Source organism: Mus musculus, chromosome 4, assembly GCF_000001635.26.
Source record: "Mus musculus strain C57BL/6J chromosome 4, GRCm38.p6 C57BL/6J".
Taxonomy (NCBI): domain Eukaryota; kingdom Metazoa; phylum Chordata; class Mammalia; order Rodentia; family Muridae; genus Mus; species Mus musculus.
This window is the reverse complement of record NC_000070.6, coordinates 123,035,506-123,056,215: the sequence shown is the minus strand read 5'-3', so window position 1 is coordinate 123,056,215 and position 20,710 is coordinate 123,035,506. Positions and strand designations below refer to the sequence as shown.

Here is a 20,710-nt window from a genome sequence, read left to right as displayed (position 1 = left end):
GGTGCTCACACTGCACCCACTTTTATATTGGTACTTTTACCTGATGAGCCACCTCACCAGCCCTCTACCTTGATCTTTTTAAAGACAGGGTCTCTCAATGAACCTGGATGTTATGGATTGGCTAGGCTGGCAGGCAAAGAGGTCTAGAGTGCTGCCTTTTGCTGTTCTTCCTTCTCTGCCTCCAAGTGCCAGGGACCAGAAATCAGATCCTTGTCCTTCTAAAGTAAATACTTGACCCAAAGTCTCTGACCCACCACACCCCCACCTCTACTGACAGTGCCTCTCACTTGTCTGCTAGCAGCAAATTATACTAGGCTAGACAAAAGGAGGCACAAGATAATCCTGTTTCTGCCTCCCTAGTAAATGAGATCAGAAGCATATTTTGTGTTAGAGATGGCTCACTGGTTAAGAGCACTTGATGCTCTCTCTTCTAGAGGGTCTGGGTTTGATTCCCAGCACCACACAGCACTTCACAATCACCTGTAACTCAAGCTCCAGATATCAGATGACAGGCAGGCTTGTGGTGTGCAGTGATATCATCATCGGTAGGAACAGCAGCACGTTGCCACCACGCCAGGGTTCTTCTGTGGGTTCTGGGGATCTAACCTGGGTCTCATGCTTATGTGATGTGCAATTTACAGATCCAATTTGTTTGTGTTGTGTGGGGATTGTTTTGGTTTCAATATATAGTCAAGGCTGGCCCTGAATACATGATTCTTCTTACATGACCTTCCAAGGTCTGGGGTTCTAAAAATTAAGTACAACAGAGATACTCTTTTTGTTGCTGTTTTTGAGACAGGGTTTCTCTGTGTCCTGGAACTCAGTCAGTTCTGGAACTCACTCTGTAGACTAGGCTGACCTTGAACTTAGAGATCCATCTATCTCTGTCTCCCGAGACCTGGGATTGAAGGCCTCCCTCGGCATTCCTGTCTACACTGGTTGGTATCAGAGATGGTCCTCCACTCCTCACAGAGTTCTCAAATGGAACTCTGGGGATCTTTGAGGAATGTAAGTGTTTGGTATACAGCTACATCTATGATGAATATGGAGTTTGAGAAAAGCCACCACGAGGCATTAGTGGTGCATGCCTTTGATCCCAGCACTTGGGAGGCAGAGGCAGGCAGATTTCTGAGTTCGAGGCCAGCCTGGTCTACAGAGTGAGTTCCAGGACAGCCAGGGCTACACAGAGAAACCCTGTCTTGAAAAAAAAAAGAAAGAAAGAAAAAGAAAGAGAAAAAGCTACCAAATTGACAATGCAGCATGCTGTATAGAAACTATAGGGCGTTTACAATCTTTTTATTTACATTTCAAAAGAATCTATAGATTTCTGCCCTAGATGAAGAGACAGCCACCATGCACAGGAGCAGCTCAGCAGACTCTGTGTCTTTTAGTCTTCAAGATCCAGGTCACAACCACCTCAGCCTGACCCCCTCTTCTGTAGATTCACAGAGCTGGGAGAGTTTGCTTAATCATCTCTCTGCACTACTCCTTTCTGCCGTTCTCGAGTCCAGAGCTCCTGACTGCGCCTTACAATACTTCAGTCATCTACAAAAGCATCTGGAAACGAGCTATTTTTAGCCAGCGCCAGGGACAAGAACGCTCTTTTAAAGGATGCACTGAATCTTGGTATTCACCACTAAAAAAGATCCTCAAGTAGAAAATGTGCGATCTGTGCCTCGTTCTAAAATAAAACCTTTAAGGTTCAAAGAAAAAAATCCCACTCTGAACTACATCATTACCAGACACAACAGGCACACAAGGAGCTGAAAGGCCTGCTGTTTCCACTGCAGACCACAGCACAGAATGAAAGAAGATGGTGGGGCCTTCTGCCCAGCATTCCTCAGTCCAGGCGTGGGAGAGCGACACTCCCCTCCCTCCTGGGCTTGATCCCCACGTCTCTGCAAAGGCCACTAGGCATGTCTCTCAAACACTGGCCTTCAGCTCTTGATTGTGCTGCCCCGAGGATTCCCCCTCGATGCGTTCCGGGTCACAGTCTGGGGAATTACTTTGACTTCCTGTGGCACTGACAGCGTCTAAGTCCAACCTTCTTCTTTTCTTCAATTGGTGCAAGTGAGATTTGGATTTTAAATGTGCTGAGAAAACAAAGGCCAAATAAACAAAAAGTCATCAGGGTTTTCTAGAATTAATTAAACAAAAATAAACAAACAAGAGCATTTAAATATAACTATTCAGCCTTTTAAACTGTCAATAAATAACAGAGTAGACACACATTTATCGCTATTTAAGACGGTCTTACTAGGTAGCCCACACTGACCTCAGGCTTCTCCTGCCTTCACCTCCCAAGTGCACGGCTCTAGGCCTGTGCTGTACATTGGCTAAGGCTCTGCCAGCAGGTTTGTTACATGAACTCCCTGGTCCTCTCACTTTTACCCAGTGACTAGTTCATATAGGCTCATTTTTACTATCCTGCTCTGCAAAGAAACCTCCTTTGGGAACACCTAGAGGGAGGGATGATCAGACTAATTTTCAAATGTATTTATTTACTATTTGTGTATATACATGGGGGGGGAGACTTGTGAAAGTGGAAGGTGGTTCTCCCTTTACCATGCTGGTTCCAGACATTGAACTCAAGTCACCAGGCTTGGCGACAAGCTCCTTTACCCACTGAGCTAGGCTAAATTCTTCTACACATATTAAAAGCATCACTAAAACAAGGTCTGAAGTGTGAGTGTGGCAGTGTTGAGAAGCTGAGAGACTTTGTGTGGGACGAAGAGTCAGCTTTCTTCTCTAACCAGAGCGTAAGGCAGCCCTGGGCTCTGGGCTCCTCTCCACGGCAGCAGGGGATGGGAGCGCGGACTCGACAGATGGCACTACAGAAGGCTCACACAGCCAAGCTCACAAAGGCTCCCCCCAAAGGACAGTCAACAAATCGAACCACTAAGTTTCCTTTACAAAGCAATCAGACGCCCTCTCTCTCTTCCCCTTTCATCATTATACACCAACAACAATCAGGGCTTCTTCTGCTGCTCGGACGGACACACAGCCGTCCCAGTCTCTGACAATGGGGTGCATTTTGCCAGAGATGCCAGTTAATAGACCTAATCATTGTATGGGGTGATATGGAGAGAAACATCTACTCTGAGAGTCCCAGCGAAGCACACTCTGTGCAGGCTTCCTGCCGCTGGGCAGGCTAGCACAGGCTAGCTCTCACTGCACTTCTTCCCATCTTCTGTCACAGTCTGAGCCATCACCAGTTCAACAAGTTATCTAGAGAGGCTGAAAGACCTCTGGGCCTGAGGAACCCATGATGCCTGCTCCCTTCCAGCTGTGCTTCCGCTCCAAACTAGCTTGCAGGAGTTGCCTAAAATAACTTTATTTCTCTGTCCCACAACTAAGTTCTACACAGGAAAGGCCAACAAACTTCTCTCAATAGAATATTCCTATTCTAGCTGCATCTGGAGGACAACGGTCTTCTGCATGTCAGGCTACAGAGGTAATGCCCTAGTCTGGGAAAGGTTCTCAGGAATCTGTCCTGTTACAAAGCTGATTCCAGCATTCAATTATTAAAGACGAAGTTTTAGAAAGTGTGACACCCCCACCCACCCAAATATATTTCCCATGACCCTCCACACAGCCCCTCATCTGCACTCTACCTGCCCATTCCCGGTCCCCAATGATGATCCGGTCACAGAGGTCACACATGTGGTAACTTCTCTTGTTCTCACTTTCATTGTATGCCATCTTCACTGGCATGGCTGTAGGTTTGTGACCCTAAGAGAAAAACAGGCAGGGGCACTCAATGCAAAGAGATTTGGGGACAAGTCTTTGATGTTAAAGAGAATGGGATTTTCCCAAGATTCCTTTTTCATCCCCCAGAGAGCAGGTGGGCTGTTAACAGATTTTAGCAACAACCTTTCTAAATGTGAAAGCAAAAACAGGCTCCAGAGATGTAACAGCAGTAAGCCCTGCTGCTTTATCCCATTGAAAAGGCATTTGGCTCGCCAAAATAGCTGCAAAAGTGCCAGTAAAAGACAAGACTCTGCAAACCTGATCATAGGCCATGCCTCCTTAATAGTCACCTGGATGAAACTTTGTACTATATTGAGAGCAGGTTCCAGAACAGACTCCTCCCACTTGGAAACATCAGATACTTCTAAGCCATATACCGGGGGGACACTGGGCCCAGGTCCTAATGACGACAAAGAAAAGTTGTGAAAGTCTGGCCTACAAGTTCCAATCTCTTCTGTTTCTAAGACTCTTAAAACCCTCAAGCAGAATGCACGGGGCCAAAGGAGTGACACTCTGACTATGCTATGATTCTACTATAAATATGAGCCACAACCTCAAAGACCCATAGCCTGACTCACAGGCAGGAAACACGAATGACCATGTAAACAGGGACTTAGGTGCAGAGTCTTCGATCCGTAAGGAAATCAAAACGGAGTAACAGCTCTGGTGAGTACTAGGTGGGCTACTGTGATACAAAGACAGTACTTTATAGGAGGAACTAAGCTAAGAGGTTTGAGTAAGTGCCTACTCTATTAGCCTTGGGGCTGATCTAGTTAAATCTCACCCTGCCCTCCATGCTCTTGGGGAGGAGTGTCAGAGAGTCATGTGGCCCAGCCCTGACTATCCTCAAACTCACTATGCACCTGAGTTAGGTCTTAGAGCCCAGACCCTCCTGCCTCTCTACCTTCTAAGTGATGGGATTACAGCCATGTAGTACAACACCAGGTTTCCGAACACCTTTTTTAAGAACCATATATAAAGGATGAAAGCCCACTCTGCGGTAAATACTTCCGAACAGACATGAGACTGGAGGGAGAAGGAAAAGACCCCACGCATCTGAGCACATCAACCGTGCTGTAATACTTTAGCTACAGTTCGCCTCTGCATTCCACAGCCACACTAGACTGCCTTCCACAGCTAGGTGAAGTTAGTTACCTGAAGGCAAGAAGCATTGTCCCATAGACAAAAAAATATCAAAGGCATCAAGATGCCAACGGCTGGCAGGTGCTGGCCTTTTGAGTGTGCCAACCACAAATAAGATTCTCCATAGACCGGACTGGCCTACACCTGCCGCCACATGGAAAGGTGAGACCAGGAGAGCGCAGGCAGCACCCACAGCACACCTGGCCTTAGTCAAGCTCTGCACCTGTTTCTAGGCCACTCTACATTTCCCTTTCTCCTCTAAGTCCTTTGTTGGGCTTCTGTGCCCTGTCTAAGCACCTTTCAACAAGTTCTCGGCTCCCAGCTGCTATTTCTGGCTTGGGTCCAAGGCCAAGCTGGGGTGGGGAAGTCCCTCTGGCTCTCTGCCAGGCCATATCCCAGCAGACTAGTCCTGGCCAATCAAATGTGGCTCCTGACTTACAGGGCAGCTGTGCCTTTCACTCTGGCACCAGGATTGAGCCTGCACAGAATGAGGTGCCATTAACCCCTCCAGCCTCAGAGACCGGAGTTACTATTGCCTTACAACAAGAGGAACTTCTAAATCATTACAAAAAGCTTCTGTTTCAGACTTACTGTCAGACATGGGAAGGGAAGTACTTGAGATCTGTGAACATCAAGTTCAGCTGAAACTAAGATGGGACCCATCTATGTATCAAGACAGGAGGCAAAGGGTAAACTGAAGGAAGTGACACCATACACTAAGGTGTACATGGTCAAAGGCACCAAAGGCCAGGGGCAGAGGCTTCAGCTGGCCTAACCTATAACTGAAAGCAGAACTCTACTGGCAAAAAGTAAACTGGAGATGATTCAGAAGTGTATTTCCAAAGTGTCCACAAGATAAAAGTGGAGTTTCACTACACTTAAATTAATCTCCTTTTAGCTCATAAGCATACCACTGGGGACCTGAGGGCCGATATGAATGCCGGGTAGCCAAGGGCATAGCTTAATGAAACATGAGCCTACACTTAAGAGTCAGGCCTGTGTTTGGGCTCTCTTGCCTACTAGCCAGGGGTGAAGGTCTTCATGTTCTTATCTGTAAAACAATTACCTTCACCTTGAAGCCTCACTTCAACTATATATAGCACTAAATTTAGTGCCAAAGACACAGTATGAGACTTTCCTTCTCTCTCCCTTAAAGCTCTGTCCAAGTCTGGACGTGGTGGCGCACACCTTTAATCCCAGGACTTGGGAGGCAGAGGCAGGTGGATCACTGTGAGTCCAAGGCCAGCCTGGTCTATACATCAAGTTCCAGGACAGCCAGAGATGTTATACAGGGAAACACTGTCTTGAAACCTTCCTCCCCTAAAAACGTTCTATCCCATTAAAGTTTCCTTTGAAGCAAGTCAAGTACCATGTATATGATCACAAAAATAAAGCAAGGAGAAACATTTCATTTTGCTCTTTTTAGTAAAGATCACCAGACCCAGGCCCCACTTTAACTGGGAAAGTTCCCTGCAGCTTTCTGCCTGCTCTTCAGGTACAAAACTGAAGACAGAATCAGATCTGAACACCTAGTCTGCTCACACATTGCTATGCTGCTCTTACAATCTGTTGTAGCCACCACCATCTGTTCCAGGGTGAAGACACATCTTCAATGGAAACTTAAATTGTTTCTCTTTTTCCCCCTGAGACATCATTAGAAAACACCCCCAATAACCATCTATGCAAAAGACCTTGGGGTCCAATTCTTAGGACAGATCAATACTCTGTTAAAAAGGATCCAGAAGATGAGAAGAAAAGTGGGACTTACTGCTCAAAAAGCGGTTTTTAACCCATCGGTTCTGTTTCCGGGCATATCTCTTAGTTACTTGTTTCAGAGCCTCAATACCTGGAAGATACAGCAGACACAATGGCATCTGGGTAAGTACTTCTTTCTGTTAGGAGTCAGCACCCTCCCAGCCCAAGAACAACAAAAGAAATAAGCGCACTATTAGACTCCACAGATAACAATCTCGATTTTTAGCTGAGACTCTTCTAGCCTCAGCTCAGACTATCACCCAAGGATGTCCAAGGCTAGGTTACACACGGAGGAATTCACACCTTTCTTTAGAAGCTGGTTACTAGTCTCTGGTGTGCATTTCCCCTCAGTGGTCAGGTACTCGTGAAATTCCTTGAAGCCAATTGACTGGAAGATACCGTGTTGATAGTCCTGGCTGGGAACAGGAGAGTGTCAGCAGTAAGCCACAGCCTCTGGAAGCCAGTGGGGCCTTGGAGGGTGTCACTGATGAGAGAGTGAGGCCCTAGACAGTTCCTGACTGAGATCCCCCCCACCCCCACCCCCCACGCCAGCACTGGGAATGTCTGAAAGAAAAGCCACTGCCGCGGCAGAGGACCAGTAAGTAGATCCAGAGCCAGTCTTGTCTATAGTCTCGCAACCATAGGCAAGCAAGGGAGGGTCAGTCAGAACAGCAATCAAATCCTCACCTATTTTCTGAAATGTTCTTAAGATTATAACGTCTGTGAAAACCTCTCAGCTCTTCCAAGAGTCCGGCAGCAAGCATGTCATCCACTCTTTTATCCAAGCGCTCATCTAGAACTTGAGTCAGAACAGCCCATGAATGAATAGCACGTGAAGTGCCTACTGCACACTCACATGGCAAATTGACCAGGCTGCCACAAAGAAGGGGTTTCTCTCCGAATGAAAGGATTCCTCTGATATAAAAATTCATATTGTATTTACCTGACCTTTGGACTGTGTACCAAAACAGAGCAGAGCACTCGCCTTCCTGCTATCTGAATGGCACAGCGGGAACAGGGGCAGGCACTTTGCCGTGCACTACACAGCCCCTGCTTTTACAAATGGCTGAGGGTCTCCTGGTTGACTTTTCTTTTCTCTTTGGTTTTCTGAGACAGTGTCTTACTCTGTAGCCCAGGCTGGCCTGGAACTCACAGAGACTCACCTTCCTCTGCCTCCCGAGTGCTGGGACTAAGAGTGCATCACTATGTCCAGTGGTTGACTCTTTCTAAATTTTGTCCTATTTTTTTACTCTAACTTTGTTGTTTTCATCAGGATCCCCTGGTGCCCTCCTGGTGCAGCTTCAGCTACCCAGGTGAGTGGGAGCTCATCACCCCGTGGTACAGCAGCCACACACAGCACTGCCATGAGGCAGCCCAGTAGTTTACACTGAACTGTGTGGTACGGTTGGACTGTACAAACATTTCATTATGGAAAAGTTACATTCTTCCATAAACTTCTGAGAATGACTCAGGAGGAACTCTCGTCACAACTAGGACCGTCTGCCCTATCTGTTCACTGCTGCTGCCTCTCGGCCTCTAATGACCATGGCTCTCTCTTACCTTGCTAAGACTTGTTTACCAAGGACTGGTCAGTAAACCAATGTTTTACTGTTTGAATCTCTGTGAGCACCCTGCTGGGAACTGAACACACATTCTTGTGACTATCAAACAAGTGTTTTACTACTGAGCCACACTCTCAGTCCCACAACTCTGCTTAATATTACTCTATTGAATTCTTAATCAGCACTTTGAGATAAATACTATTACTATCAATTCTATTTTACTGAAGAGTTGGAATACAGAGTGGCAAACTAATTGGCCTTAAGAATTCACAGAGCAGGCAGAGAGCTGGCTCAGCAGTTAAGAGCACTGACTGCTTTTCCAGAGGTCCTGAGTTCAAATCCCAGCAACCACATGGTGGCTCACAACCACCTATAATGGGATCTGATGCCCTCTTCTGGTGTGTCTGAAGACAGCTACAGTGGACTCATAAATAAAATGAACAAATCTTTAAAAAAAAAGAACTAACAAAATTAGGAGACAGTGAGCAAGCATCGTAAGGTAAAACGACGTCTTCAAGACTGGGCCATTCACCACTGGGTGCTCACTGGATGCCTTTCTGGGTGAAACAGTCCCCAGCACAGGGCATCAGGATACTTTAGCAACAAATGCTATCAGGTTAGCTAGCCAGTTGCCACACCCATTTCTCAGGCCTAATGAGAGATCCTACCAGCAGCCAACCATGAGGTCCGACAGGAAACCTCCCTCCCTCTGTCCTTTCAACCTTCTCAGCAGCAGTCTCTCTTTAGTCTGCACATTTCATCCTACCCTACGCTGGTTATCTGAGAACCAGTATTCTCCTTCCCTTCTTTCCTGAATCACTAAGGAAGCACTACATGGGGTCTAAGGCAAGGTGTGGTGGCTGACACAGTAAACTTGGGAGCTCACACTAGTGCTCAGTGTCAGCCACCAGTGGTTCGAAGCACTTGACACATAAAACCCTAGTATTCTCCGTTTTGTCTCAGACAGACTCTGGACCGAAGCATTTACCTGCCTGGTCAGCATGGAGCCAGAGGATGCATGGGTTAGGGAACCTGAGAGGGCCTCCAAGAGGACCACCGCCTTCCTCTGCGTGCTGACGATGAAGGAATTCACTGTGAGAGATTCCTGTTTCTTCAAACACTTGCAAGCTCCTACGTTGTTTAAAAAAGGGGGTGGAGTGGGGAACCCATTAGGAATATTCATTCTCAACTAGAATAAAGAGAAAGACTGTCTCGAAGAAAGCTTCATTTTTCAACTTCATGCATAAATTCCCAAAGCACGAAGCTCCGGCTTTACTCTAATCCCAGAGCTATTCAGAAAGGCACCTAAACTCTGGGTGAGAAATAACACTGTTCTTTTAAAAACACATTCTAGAATTAGTTAAAGGAGTTCAGAAATAACAGGTTTCTTCTGTACAAACAGAAGGAGACTTACTTTCAAGTGAGCAGTACAAGCTTGTTTGGGACACTCTGTACAAGCCAACAAGTCTGGTCTCGCTGGAGTGCCTTTCCCACAGTGCCAAGCATGCTGCACATCCAGCTCGGCCACTTTCTCTTTAGCTATGGCTCGCAGTAATCAAGAACACTGGCTAATCCACTACACTCTCCTGGAACAGAGGCTATCAAAGAGTGAGCCCACACACTCATAATTAAGCTGCTGTCCATGTCTGTGTGCAGTCTGCTGTATTACAGCAGCAGGTAACTGAGCTCCCAAAGCCACAGTCTCACTTGGATGGCTGCAACTTATCAGCTGGAAGGCAACCTTTCCCTTCCTGACCTACTTTTGTTTCCTGAAAACCCAACACTAGAGGGAAACCCCTTTTTGTTCAATAACCATGGTCACTCAAAGAACATCTATAAGAAAAAAAACCTAACAGTACCTCACCTACTTATGGAAAGAAGTCTACAGACTCCACCCAAAAGAGCTATGATAAAAGTTCTCCATCTTTCTGACAGGATAGACCCTAGAGTTCTTGCTTGGAACTTAGTGATTCTTCTTAAGGCACAGTTCTCAAGCAGCATAAAAAATAAAAATATGAACCAGGTGGTGGTGGCGCACGCCTTTAACCCCAGCACTTGAGAGGCAGAGGCAGGTGGATCTGAGTACAAGGCCTGGTTTACAGAATAAGTTCCAGGACAGCCAGAGAAACCCAGTCTCAAAAAACTAAAGAGAAAGAAAGATCTGATCAGGAAAGCAGAGAAAACTAAAGACAGACTCTAAAAATAAATAAATAAATAAATAAATAAATAAATAAATAAATAAATCACAGCATGCAGAACTGTCAATGGAGTGTTCACTACAATGTTCCTGAGCTTAAAAAAAAAAAAAAAGGAAAGGTTTGGATTGAAATAAAATGTGTCGAGTTGGGCATGGAGATAAATGCCAGATTCCAAACACTGCTGATACAGAAAAGAGAAGACTAGGAATTCAGGGCCGCCCTCAGCTAAGGCAGTCAGGACTACATGAGATCTTGACTCAACAACAGGAAAAAAAAAAAAAGTATGCCTAAGTACAAACTGCATTTCCCTAGAACATCCTTCTCACCAGGGTGACAGCACCTTCGTGAGGTGAAGGTCAGAACGTAGCCCTCCAAGGAAACCTCTGTGTGGAAAACCTTTCTCCTTTAATGTAAAGTTTCATTGGAAGAGATCACAGTGGGGTGGGGACACTCTTAAATGGCTCTTCTAAGGTGGAATAATGGAAAAGTATTAAGAAACACTGGTCTTAGCAAATCTTTAGAGAAGAACACTTTCTAAGCCCCGACACCACTGTTACCATAGCAAGTGATGTGTGTAGCTAGCACCCACTAAATCCTTCCTTAGATGGTCTCCTGTGCCAGCCACGGGAGCCACTCCCAACGCTGCAGAGAAACAAAGCAACACAGGAAGCTTCAATTCTGAAACCCTCTGAGAAAGCATGTGAGGAGTTTATTCACCACCTCTCTTCCCTGCTACAAAGTTTCCATGTGCAAAGGTGAGCTGACTTGTAAGACAGCGTATAAACACCACCTCCCACTGGGAAAGCTACTGGGCCACAACCCAGCATTGCACAATCAAATTATGAAACTCAAGTCACAATGTAAAAGGATTGCATGCCAGAAAAATTTTATATGAAAACTGTTATACAAGCAAAGATCAAATAGAAAATGAAGCAAGATTACATAGGCCCCGGGGAAAAACAATATAGTACTATCCTTTAAGAGGTAACAGCAAAGCCGAGTGAGACTGTTTACTGAAGGAGATGGACTGAGGCGGTGCACGTCCACTGAACTAGAACAGCAAATCAGTTTCCACTATTCCCAGCCCCTCTACCACCCAGGTTAGGCACACACTTTACTGTCTCCAAGCTCTATAAAGGGACTCTGGGGCAATGGACCCAGGCTTCCTTACCTGGCCACTTTGCGTTTGTCATGCGGGTGTAGCTTGGCGGCCATTTCTGGGTCCACCTGGCTTAGCCGTTTATGGAGTTCATGACCATCTTCCTTTTCAAGCTCTACTTTCCGATCAACCACTTTCCCAGTGCCCATCTCCTGGGGCTAGGACATCAAAGTTTAGAGTAGATTTAATCTAACATTCAATAAACATCGAGACTATAAATGGGCCAGACATCTTGCTAAGCCTTAGAAATAAAGAACAAAGATAGAGCTGAAGATTGTACCATACAGTGAGAAACAAATCATAAACCAAAATTTTCAATATGCTGGTAAGTAAGGGCGCTTGTCGCTTTGGGAAGTACTTGGCTACTCTGCTTGTTTAACTGGGCTACCACATCTATTTTACATGTTCAGCAATAGAGTGCACACTTCCTAAGGATAACAAAGAGTGGACCAGACCTGCTAGCACACTGCCATTTGCAAAGTCCTGCCCTACACAGTAGCACCTCCACAGGAAAGGTCAGAGCTGGACACCTCTGACATACACACTATGCTGGCAGCCAGGAAATGCTGAGTCAGACAGATGTACTGCTAATTTACAGGGATGCTAATTAACCCACAGAGCCTTTTTTCCCACACACAACCCCTACCCTTAGGCCAGCTTGGAGGAGTATACTTCACATACGGAGGTGGCATTTGTTCAGAATATTAAGTAGGAAAATTACTGCTGCTGACTATAAGAAACAGTTAAGAGTCAGCCTTCCTCCCACTAAAATTATTTGGCAGGAAAAAAGAAAAGGGAAGCCATTTCTCTAGTGAGTTACAAGTGAACTAGACTTACCTTGGTAGTAATAAGAACTTTCCAGAGCAGAGATTCAATGTAATAATTGGTTCCTCCCACCACAATGGGAATTTTGTCTCGAGCAAAAATATCTTCAATGTAAACATTAAGAAAGATATTTAATATCAATAAGTGAATACTGACTCATGTGGGAAGAAGAGTATTAACAAGAACCCCCAAAGGCCAGCATGCGCATGCACACCTCAGGCTGCCACCCACTTATGCTTATGTGCACATGCACATACATGCACACAGACTAACGAGTATCCACACCACATACACAACAACAATGGAAAACAAGAAAGGAAGGGAGGGAGGGAGGGAGGGCGGGAGGGTGGGCAGGCTAGCTGGCTGGTTGGCTGGTTGGCTGACAGAGGGGCTGGAGAGATGGCTCAATGGTTAAGAGTGCTTGCAGTTCTTGCAAAGGACCCAAGTTCAGTTCTTAACACCTACATGGCAGCTTACAACCATCTGTAACACCAGCTCTAAGGGATCCAATGCCCTCGTCTGACCTGTACTAGGCATGCACATGTGCACAGACATACATGTAGGCCAAGCATTTACACATGTAAATATTTTATTTAAAAACAGAAGAAGAAAGAAAAGCAAAGCAAAGCAGACATAAATGCACGGTGACCCCCTGGTTCTAGAAATGTCTAGGTCTTGCTAGTCCTAAGGATGCGCACCAAGGTGACACACAGTGTGTGACCCGGCTTTCTGAGGTAAGACACAGGCTAGTTCTCCCACGCCACAGCTGTGAGTCAGAGTCTGTCACTACTGAGCTGTAGTGCTCAGTTCAGCCACTCGAGACCTCACCAGACTTCAATTCTAATGGCAAGTTACTCAAGCTATCCGAGCTTCAGTTTTCTCATCTATACAACTCCAGAGTGTTTAGGAACATGAACTGTAACTGTGTATAAAGCCTCTACTGTAATGCCTGGAAACCAGAAAGTACTCAATTTCCTGCAGCCACAGATTTCTGCTTCTTGGGATTGATTCTCTTTAGAATTTCTGCTGAGCAGATAATTACTTGCTTTAACTAGGGCTCTGCTTGTTTAAAAAGAAAAGTTGACTTTCAACATGCAGTTCATCATTTACTTGCTCCTCCTTCTTGCCAGCCGACCTGCAGTGTAGAGCTAGATGAGGGATTCCGCCAGAATCCTTCTAATTGGCAGAATAGGAAGGACGATACTACCAACAAAGGATCACAGAGGGCTGGCACCAGGCATAACAGCCTATAATCTTAGCACCCACAATGCTGAGGCAGAAGAATTCTATCAGTTCATGGCTAGCCTGTGCTACATAGCAAAAATACACCCAGCCAGAACTACACAGACCTTATCTCAAAAAACAGACAGGGGCTAGCAGGATGGCTCAGTAGGTACAGGTGCTTGCCACCCAGTCTGCGGACACAAGCAGAGGCTAGCCTTGAATGCCCCATCTTCATGCATGGGATTCTGGAGCTCACTGGGACACTTTCAGTTTGACACTGTGACTTCTATGCTCTTAACCAACCTTCAAATCTAGCCTAGAGCTAGTCTGGTGAAGCTGTCCTCTGCTGCCTCTGTGCCTGGAAAACATCCAACCCTCTCCACGTCATATCATTCTTTAGGAGCAATCTGACTGTCTCAGAGTAAAACCTCATCTTTAGCTGTCAACCTGAAAGGGATTTCATATGTATACTATCTCATCTGACACAACAGCCCTGCAAAGTAGGCAGACTTGAAATTATTATCTACATTTTAATCTACCCATTTGATAGGCAAAGCCACTATCTCATTGTCTGGATTTGAATGCCATGATTAGTAAGGAGGGCAAACCTTTTCCATGCTTATCATCTGTGCTTGCTCCTATGTGAATACCAGCCCTATAAGTACCTTCATATTCACAGGAGAGTCCTTCATTTATTAAGAACATTAGTCACTTGTTCTCTGTGTTATAAACGTTTTCCCCAAGCTTATATATGTCCTGTTTGCTCAAAGCTGGGTTGAACTGCTGTGTAGCCAATGGCCTTACGATCCACTCCTAGGGGCTGGGATTGCAGGCGTATACCACACCAAGCATAGTTTGCTTTTCAACTTTTGTAGTTATAACTGTGGCAAAACCCCACATGTATCTTGCAATTCTCAACATTTATATTGTTTATAAAATTCTTCCATGCTGACTGATGCATCTACAATCTATTCATCTTTACTGTTACAAAGAACCTCTATGAGTAAAACAAATTTTGTACATTCTTTGAGAGTACAAATTTGGGTGTTTACTGCTATTAGGGCAAAATTTTATTGTATACCTAGATCAAACTGCCTGAACTAGAGTGTCCTAGGGCACATGCCTAGGTGTTCTGGTTTGACAAGCCTTTTACTTTACCTTTTGAGACAAGTTTTCTCTCATAGGCTTGCCTAGAACTTCTTTTGCTGCCATGACCTTGAACTTCTGATCTCTTGCTTCTGCCTCCCTAGTGCTGGGATTGCAGGAGCCGCCACCATGCCAAGTTTATACAGTGCTGGCGGTCACACTCCGGGCTTTGTGCACGCTGGGCAAGCACTCCACCTGGATCTGCAGTCCTTGCATGCACCCTTACCGATGCAAAACGAATCTATCTTTCTTTTCTTTTTTGGTTCAGAAACAGGGCTTCTTTGTGTAGCCCTGGCTATCCTGGAACTTGCTATGTAGACCAGGCTGACCTTAAATTCAGAGTAATTTGTCTGACTCTGCCTTCTCAAGTGCTAATATAAAAGGGCACCCAGGGCTTTCATTCATTCTTTACTAGTCTGAAATACATATATATATATATATATATATATATATATATATGTGTGTGTGTGTGTGTGTGTGTGTGTGTGTATGTATGCATACATACACACACACACACATCCATTTCAACGTACACCGAGTTCCCTATTGTGCGTGTAAAAACACACACACACACTTTTGGGAATTAACTTTCTCCTTTTTTACTCTGGGATCTGGTGATCAAACTTGGGCCCTCAGGTTTACATGGCAAGCACTTTTATCCACTGAGCCTTCTCACCGGCCCGTGTTACAAATTCACCTATGTTATAACTGTTACTGCCAATGCACCCTCTAATTAATGAGTCAGGGTTTTTCTTCTGTTACTAGGGATCGAACCCAGGACCTCATTCACTTATACCAGATCAAGTGCTCTGACACTGGACTACATCCTCCAGTAGTTATGGTTTTGAGATAGTCTCACCATTTATCTCAGACTGGAAATGCAAGCATAATCCTCCTGCCTCGGTTTCCACTGGAGCTAAAAATAATAGGTGTAAACACTCTTACCAAGTTCCTTTGTTCTCAAAAATGTCTTAATTTTATCAGAACTATTTTCCTCAATCCTTCCCTACTCAATAACTCCTTTGAGGTTTTCAGTGGCTTCCTTGTCATTATAAATGTATAAATTCATATCCCCACTCTACAGAGCAGAGGACTGAAGCTCCGTGCTGTGGTGGAAACAACATGATCCAAAGAGGCAATTTCACACTTAGAACATAGATTTTCTTCTAAATCAGTATTCCTGCCATAAAGTGTTTTTCCCAAATGTCCCCAGTGTGTAGGATGGGAAAGTGACCCAATGGGTAAAGGAGCTTACCTAGCATGCCTGATGGCCTGATTTTAGACCCCAGGGGACACATAAAAAGCCAGATGTGGAGGGCTAGAGAGATGGCTCAGCAGTTAAGAACATTGGCTTCTTTTCTAGAGGACCCAGGTTTAATTCCCAGCACCCACATGTCAGCTCACAACTGTCCCTAACTCCAGTTCCAGGGAATCTGACATTCTTATGAAACATTCATGCAGGCAAAACACCAATACACATTAAAAAAAAAAACCAACAAATTAAAGTAAATAAAGAAATGGTTGGATATGGTGCACATTAAGAATCCCAGCATCCACACTGACAGGAGACAGAAACTAGAGACTCACTTGGCACCTCATCACAGGTCAGAATGCCTGCCATACACAGGATGGCTGACCTCCACATACAGAGATGACACACATATGTACACACATACAATAAAGATATATAAGCTTTAAAAAGAAAGAACCACACAGGCCTCTTGTTATAGTGCAGACTCTACTCAGTAGTTCTGGAGTGGAGCCCAAGAGCCAGCGTTTCTAATGAGCTCTGAGGGAAGTTCCCTCCTTAGAACAAACCACCACTAGAAACCCTCCAGGTCTGGGTGCTAAGTTTCCTTAAGGATATCAGGGCCGTTGCTTTGTTCCTAAAGTCCACCACGGTGTAGCTGGTCACAAGTGGATCCACAAAGCTGATCATGTGGTGCTGGCACATCTTCTGCTCTTGGGCAGAGACCTTATTGGTGATGATGTCTAGCCCTTCATAGACCTGAGAAAGAACACGAACGAGAGAGTCATCAGCCTCCACAGCATCACACGTGATGAGCAGAAGTGACAGTCGATTTCCCCCTCTGACCCCAAGCCATAGTTGTAGCTTTGGTCTGGAAGCACAGCCAGAGGCACAAAAGCTAAGTCAGAAAAGGCACTGGCTTGCTTGCCACACCGTAGCTGTTGGCCTGACTGAAAAGATTAAGGAGGTATATAAATCCCTGCCAGGAAGAAGGAACTTCACAAGAGTCAAAGATTTCTCCAGGCATTTAAAAACAGCTTATGCTGCTCATCACAGTCTCCAGAAAGGAAAACTTTTTTTTTTTTTTGCATTGTTCATAACCGTGCTCCAAAAAGTTCAGTAGTTCTTAGACTACTTAAGGGGCTCTAAAAGGTTTTGGGATTCCTATCAGATTGGTTCCACTTTATGAAGAAGTGTCAAACCCATGAAGACACAGAGAACACGCAGATCCTCACTCCTGCCCTGCTCTACCAGCGACATCAGGATCTGCCCAGGGACTGCTCAGGTCAGCACTTAAAGGCTAGTACTTACAGGCAATGTGCTGCCTGCAAGCTCTTGATCTGCCAATTCTACTAAAAGTGCAAGAGTTCTTTGTCTGAACGGAAGGTCTCACTCAGATGGGGACCAAACTTGAAAATACTAGTTTGGGAACAGGGATAAATGTCTGGGATGAAATGTTCTCTCTGTAATCAGTGACTCTGTGCGGAACACTGAACCAACAAATAGCAAGTTCCACAGAGCCCCAAGGATGTTAAAGGTGTTTTCTATCTCACATTTGCCTTTACTTACGCTAGTGTCAAGTAAGTAAAGGACAGTGCTATGGTTACAAAGAAGAACCCTGGCACCACGGTCCCTCAGGTAACTACTGGCTCTGCCACTTCCTGGTTTTTATTCTTGGGAGTACAAGGGTACCAACTCCTCTGAACCCAATCCCCATAAGCGCAGCAGAGGTACTAGAGCTAATTATTTAATCCATATACAATGCCCTTTGATTTTACCTGGCATTTGCTAAGCATTGTGGCTCTGTATTACACTACTTTTCCATCAGACACTCAAAGTAAACTTTCATTCTGGGATCTGCCTTTAGAAATATCTTCTAGGGCAGTGGTTCTTTCTAATGCTATGTAAATGTAATTCTGACAGAAGGTAGCCACAGAAGTAGGCTCAAGTTATTACACACACAACTGCTTACCATGTGGTTTATAGTACATACAAATGCCAAGAATATCAGGAAAAATAAAATATTGATAGTTTAACTTGTATTCATGGTGTTAAAGACTATAGTTCATATAAAAATTTAAAAAATCAATTACTAATGAGTTACATACATTAGTAAGGCTATCTTTTGCCTCCTATAGCATTAGATTAATTGGAATAGGACATAAAAATATGGGTGAGCTGAACACGGTAAACTCATTTGCAATCCCAGCACTGGAGAGGCTGAGGCCCGCAAGTCCAAGGCCAGCCTGCACCGTATGGAGAGCTCCCGTCTCAAAGAAACAAAAACAAAAAAGGCATGCAATAAGGACACATGTTACTTGAAATCTGTGTCAGGCGGCTTCTTCATGTATATTTCACAGAATATACTTCTATACTGTACTAGGTTTGCTACAGTGTCACTGGGTCATATAATCACATCCTACAGTGTTCTATGCCAAGTCCCTCGTGGTTGACCTAAACATTATTGTGTAACTATGAGAATGATAATGAAGACCTGCAATACTGCCAGTTTCCAAACTAAAGCTAGAAGACAGACCTCTGTGTGTGTGTATGTGTGTGTGTGTGTGTTTGAGATAGGAGGGTAGAGGTGGAGAACAGGAAACTCAGTGGGTAATGGCACTTGCCACCAAGCCTGGTAACAACCTGAATTGGATCCTTGGGACCCATCCCACTCCCCCCCCACTCCCCACCCCCCCCACCCCCCGCCAATCTTGAATGTAGTATTTGCCTAACATGCACAAATCCTGGTTTGATCACAACAGCACACAGGCAGAGAGAGAGGTGTGGTAGCTCATGCTTGTTGTAATCTTAACATTCTAGAGGTGGAGGCAGGAGGATGAGAAATTCAAGGTCATCTGGCTATACAGAGAGTTCTCAGCCAGCGTAGGCATTAAACTTTATCTCATAATAAATTAAAATCTGAGCAAGAGTCTTACTATGTAGCTCTGGCTGGCCTGGAACTTGCTATGTAGACCATGCTGACCTTAAACTTAGACATCACCTGCCTTCCAAATGCTGAAATCTCTGATCTATGCCACCATGCTCAGCTTAGTATTTGTTTCTTTAAGGTCTCAGGTAAGGCTGGGAATGTGACTTGCCTAGCAAGTGAGACTTGTCCTAGTTTGGATTGTTAGCACCACCAGAAACAAATAAAAGAACACAGAAAACAAATGCTGACAAGGATGTAAAGAATGTGGAATTTGTGGGGCACTAGTGTTTAGAAATTTAAAACAGTGTTTACACTACAGAGCAGGGTGTAGCGCTCCCAGCTGACATCACTTATATCACTATAGCTCTGAGCTGACCTTACCGACCCTCCCTCTGCTGCTACTGCAGCTACTGTTGGTTGGAAACAGAGCGTACTCAGGTCCACTACCATCCAGTGTGTGTGCAAGGGGAGGACAAAGGAAGTGTCTCAGAGAGACACATCCCCAGCAGTCTATCCCTTGAGCACACCATGGAATCTTCCATCTGAACAACAACAAATGTGGTAACCAACTGAATCAGCAAAATAACAGCTGTGCTACTGATGAGCCCACCACACAACCCTTCACCCAATATGTCTAACCAGTTATTCATCTCTCCAGACTCTCCTCCTCACCTCCCAACCAAGCCCTTCTGCACAGTACCTGTCACTCAGACTCTGGACAGTCATTCAGTGGAAGTGACACAGGGAAGGGAGGCCTTCTAAGCAATAAGGAAGACTGAGGTCAAACAGCCTGTACTGGCTAGTTTTGTGTCAACTTGACACAGCTGGAGTTCTCACAGAGAAAGGAGCTTCAGTTGAGGAAATGCCTCCATGAGATCCAACTGTAAGGCATTTTCTCAATTAGTGATCAAGGGGGAAAGGCACCTTGTGGGTGGGAACATCTCTGGGCTGGTAGTCTTGGTTCTATAAGAGAGCAGGCTGAGAAAGCCAGGGGAAGCCAGCCAGTAAAGAACATCCCTCCATGGCCTCTGCATCAGCTCCTGCTTCCTGACCTGCTTGAGTTCCAGTCCTGACTTCCTTGGTGATGAACAGCAGTATGGAAGTGTAAGCTGAATAAACCCTTTCCTCCCCAACGGCTTCTTGGTCTGATGTTTGTGCAGGAATAGAAACGCTGACACAGCCTTTTCTCCATTCAGCACTGGCAGCCCCACACCCAGGTCCACCTGCAGACTGAAGACCATCCTCTCCTTACTGCAAGGACTTATCTACCAGGCCCCAAAGGCTTTCACATCCAAAGGCATCGCCCAGTCTCTCAGCTCTTCCAGTCCAGACCTGGCCACAAAGAACACTTCTGTGACTGTCCCTCAGCCTGTACAGCAACAGCCCCAAATTCCTAGGCAATGACAGTGATGGCAACTAGGAGCTTGTCAGCACCAAACACAAGACCAGACAGCTGCTGGACAGTTTGTCTCAGACACCTGCCTTGTCCTTCTTGGTACTGTCTATGTGCCAAGTAGAAGAAAATACTGATAACAAAAGTTGGAGTCTTTCACATCAAATCTCCATGGGAAAAGTTCTCGTAACAAGTAGTGAGAAATATCTGAGGCCAGGCATTTAGTGCACATCTGTAATCCTAGCATTTAAGAAGTAAAAGAATAAAGATCACAAGTTTAGGTCAGCCTTGACCACATAGAAAGACCCTGACTCAAAACACAAAAATGAGCCAGATGTGGTGGCATATGTCTTTAAACCCAGTAGTAGTAAGCAGAC

The 20,710-nt window shown here is 45.1% G+C and overlaps 1 protein-coding gene across 5 annotated transcripts in view; it reads right to left on the bottom strand.

Annotated features, from left to right (window-relative positions):
- Nucleotides 1-1,266: 1,266 nt before the first annotated feature.
- The window catches only part of Trit1 (tRNA isopentenyltransferase 1), a 38,406-nt gene continuing 18,962 nt past the window's right edge, over nt 1,267-20,710 (bottom strand). Inside the window, exons 2-11 of one of the 5 annotated variants that reach the window (NM_025873.3) lie at nt 16,630-16,770; nt 12,405-12,503; nt 11,580-11,725; nt 9,199-9,341; nt 7,336-7,447; nt 6,952-7,064; nt 6,662-6,739; nt 4,041-4,150; nt 3,615-3,732; nt 1,267-2,093 (exon numbers count right to left, since the gene is read on the bottom strand). In NM_025873.3, the coding sequence (NP_080149.2) occupies nt 1,924-2,093; nt 3,615-3,732; nt 4,041-4,150; nt 6,662-6,739; nt 6,952-7,064; nt 7,336-7,447; nt 9,199-9,341; nt 11,580-11,725; nt 12,405-12,503; nt 16,630-16,770 (1,230 nt within the window). In that variant the 3' untranslated portion in view covers nt 1,267-1,923. The remainder of the gene's footprint in view (nt 2,094-3,614; nt 3,733-4,040; nt 4,151-6,661; nt 6,740-6,951; nt 7,065-7,335; nt 7,448-9,198; nt 9,342-11,579; nt 11,726-12,404; nt 12,504-16,629; nt 16,771-20,710) is intronic. The other 4 variants (NR_151450.1, XR_003954996.1, XM_017320359.2 and 1 more) reach the window with 4 other exon arrangements.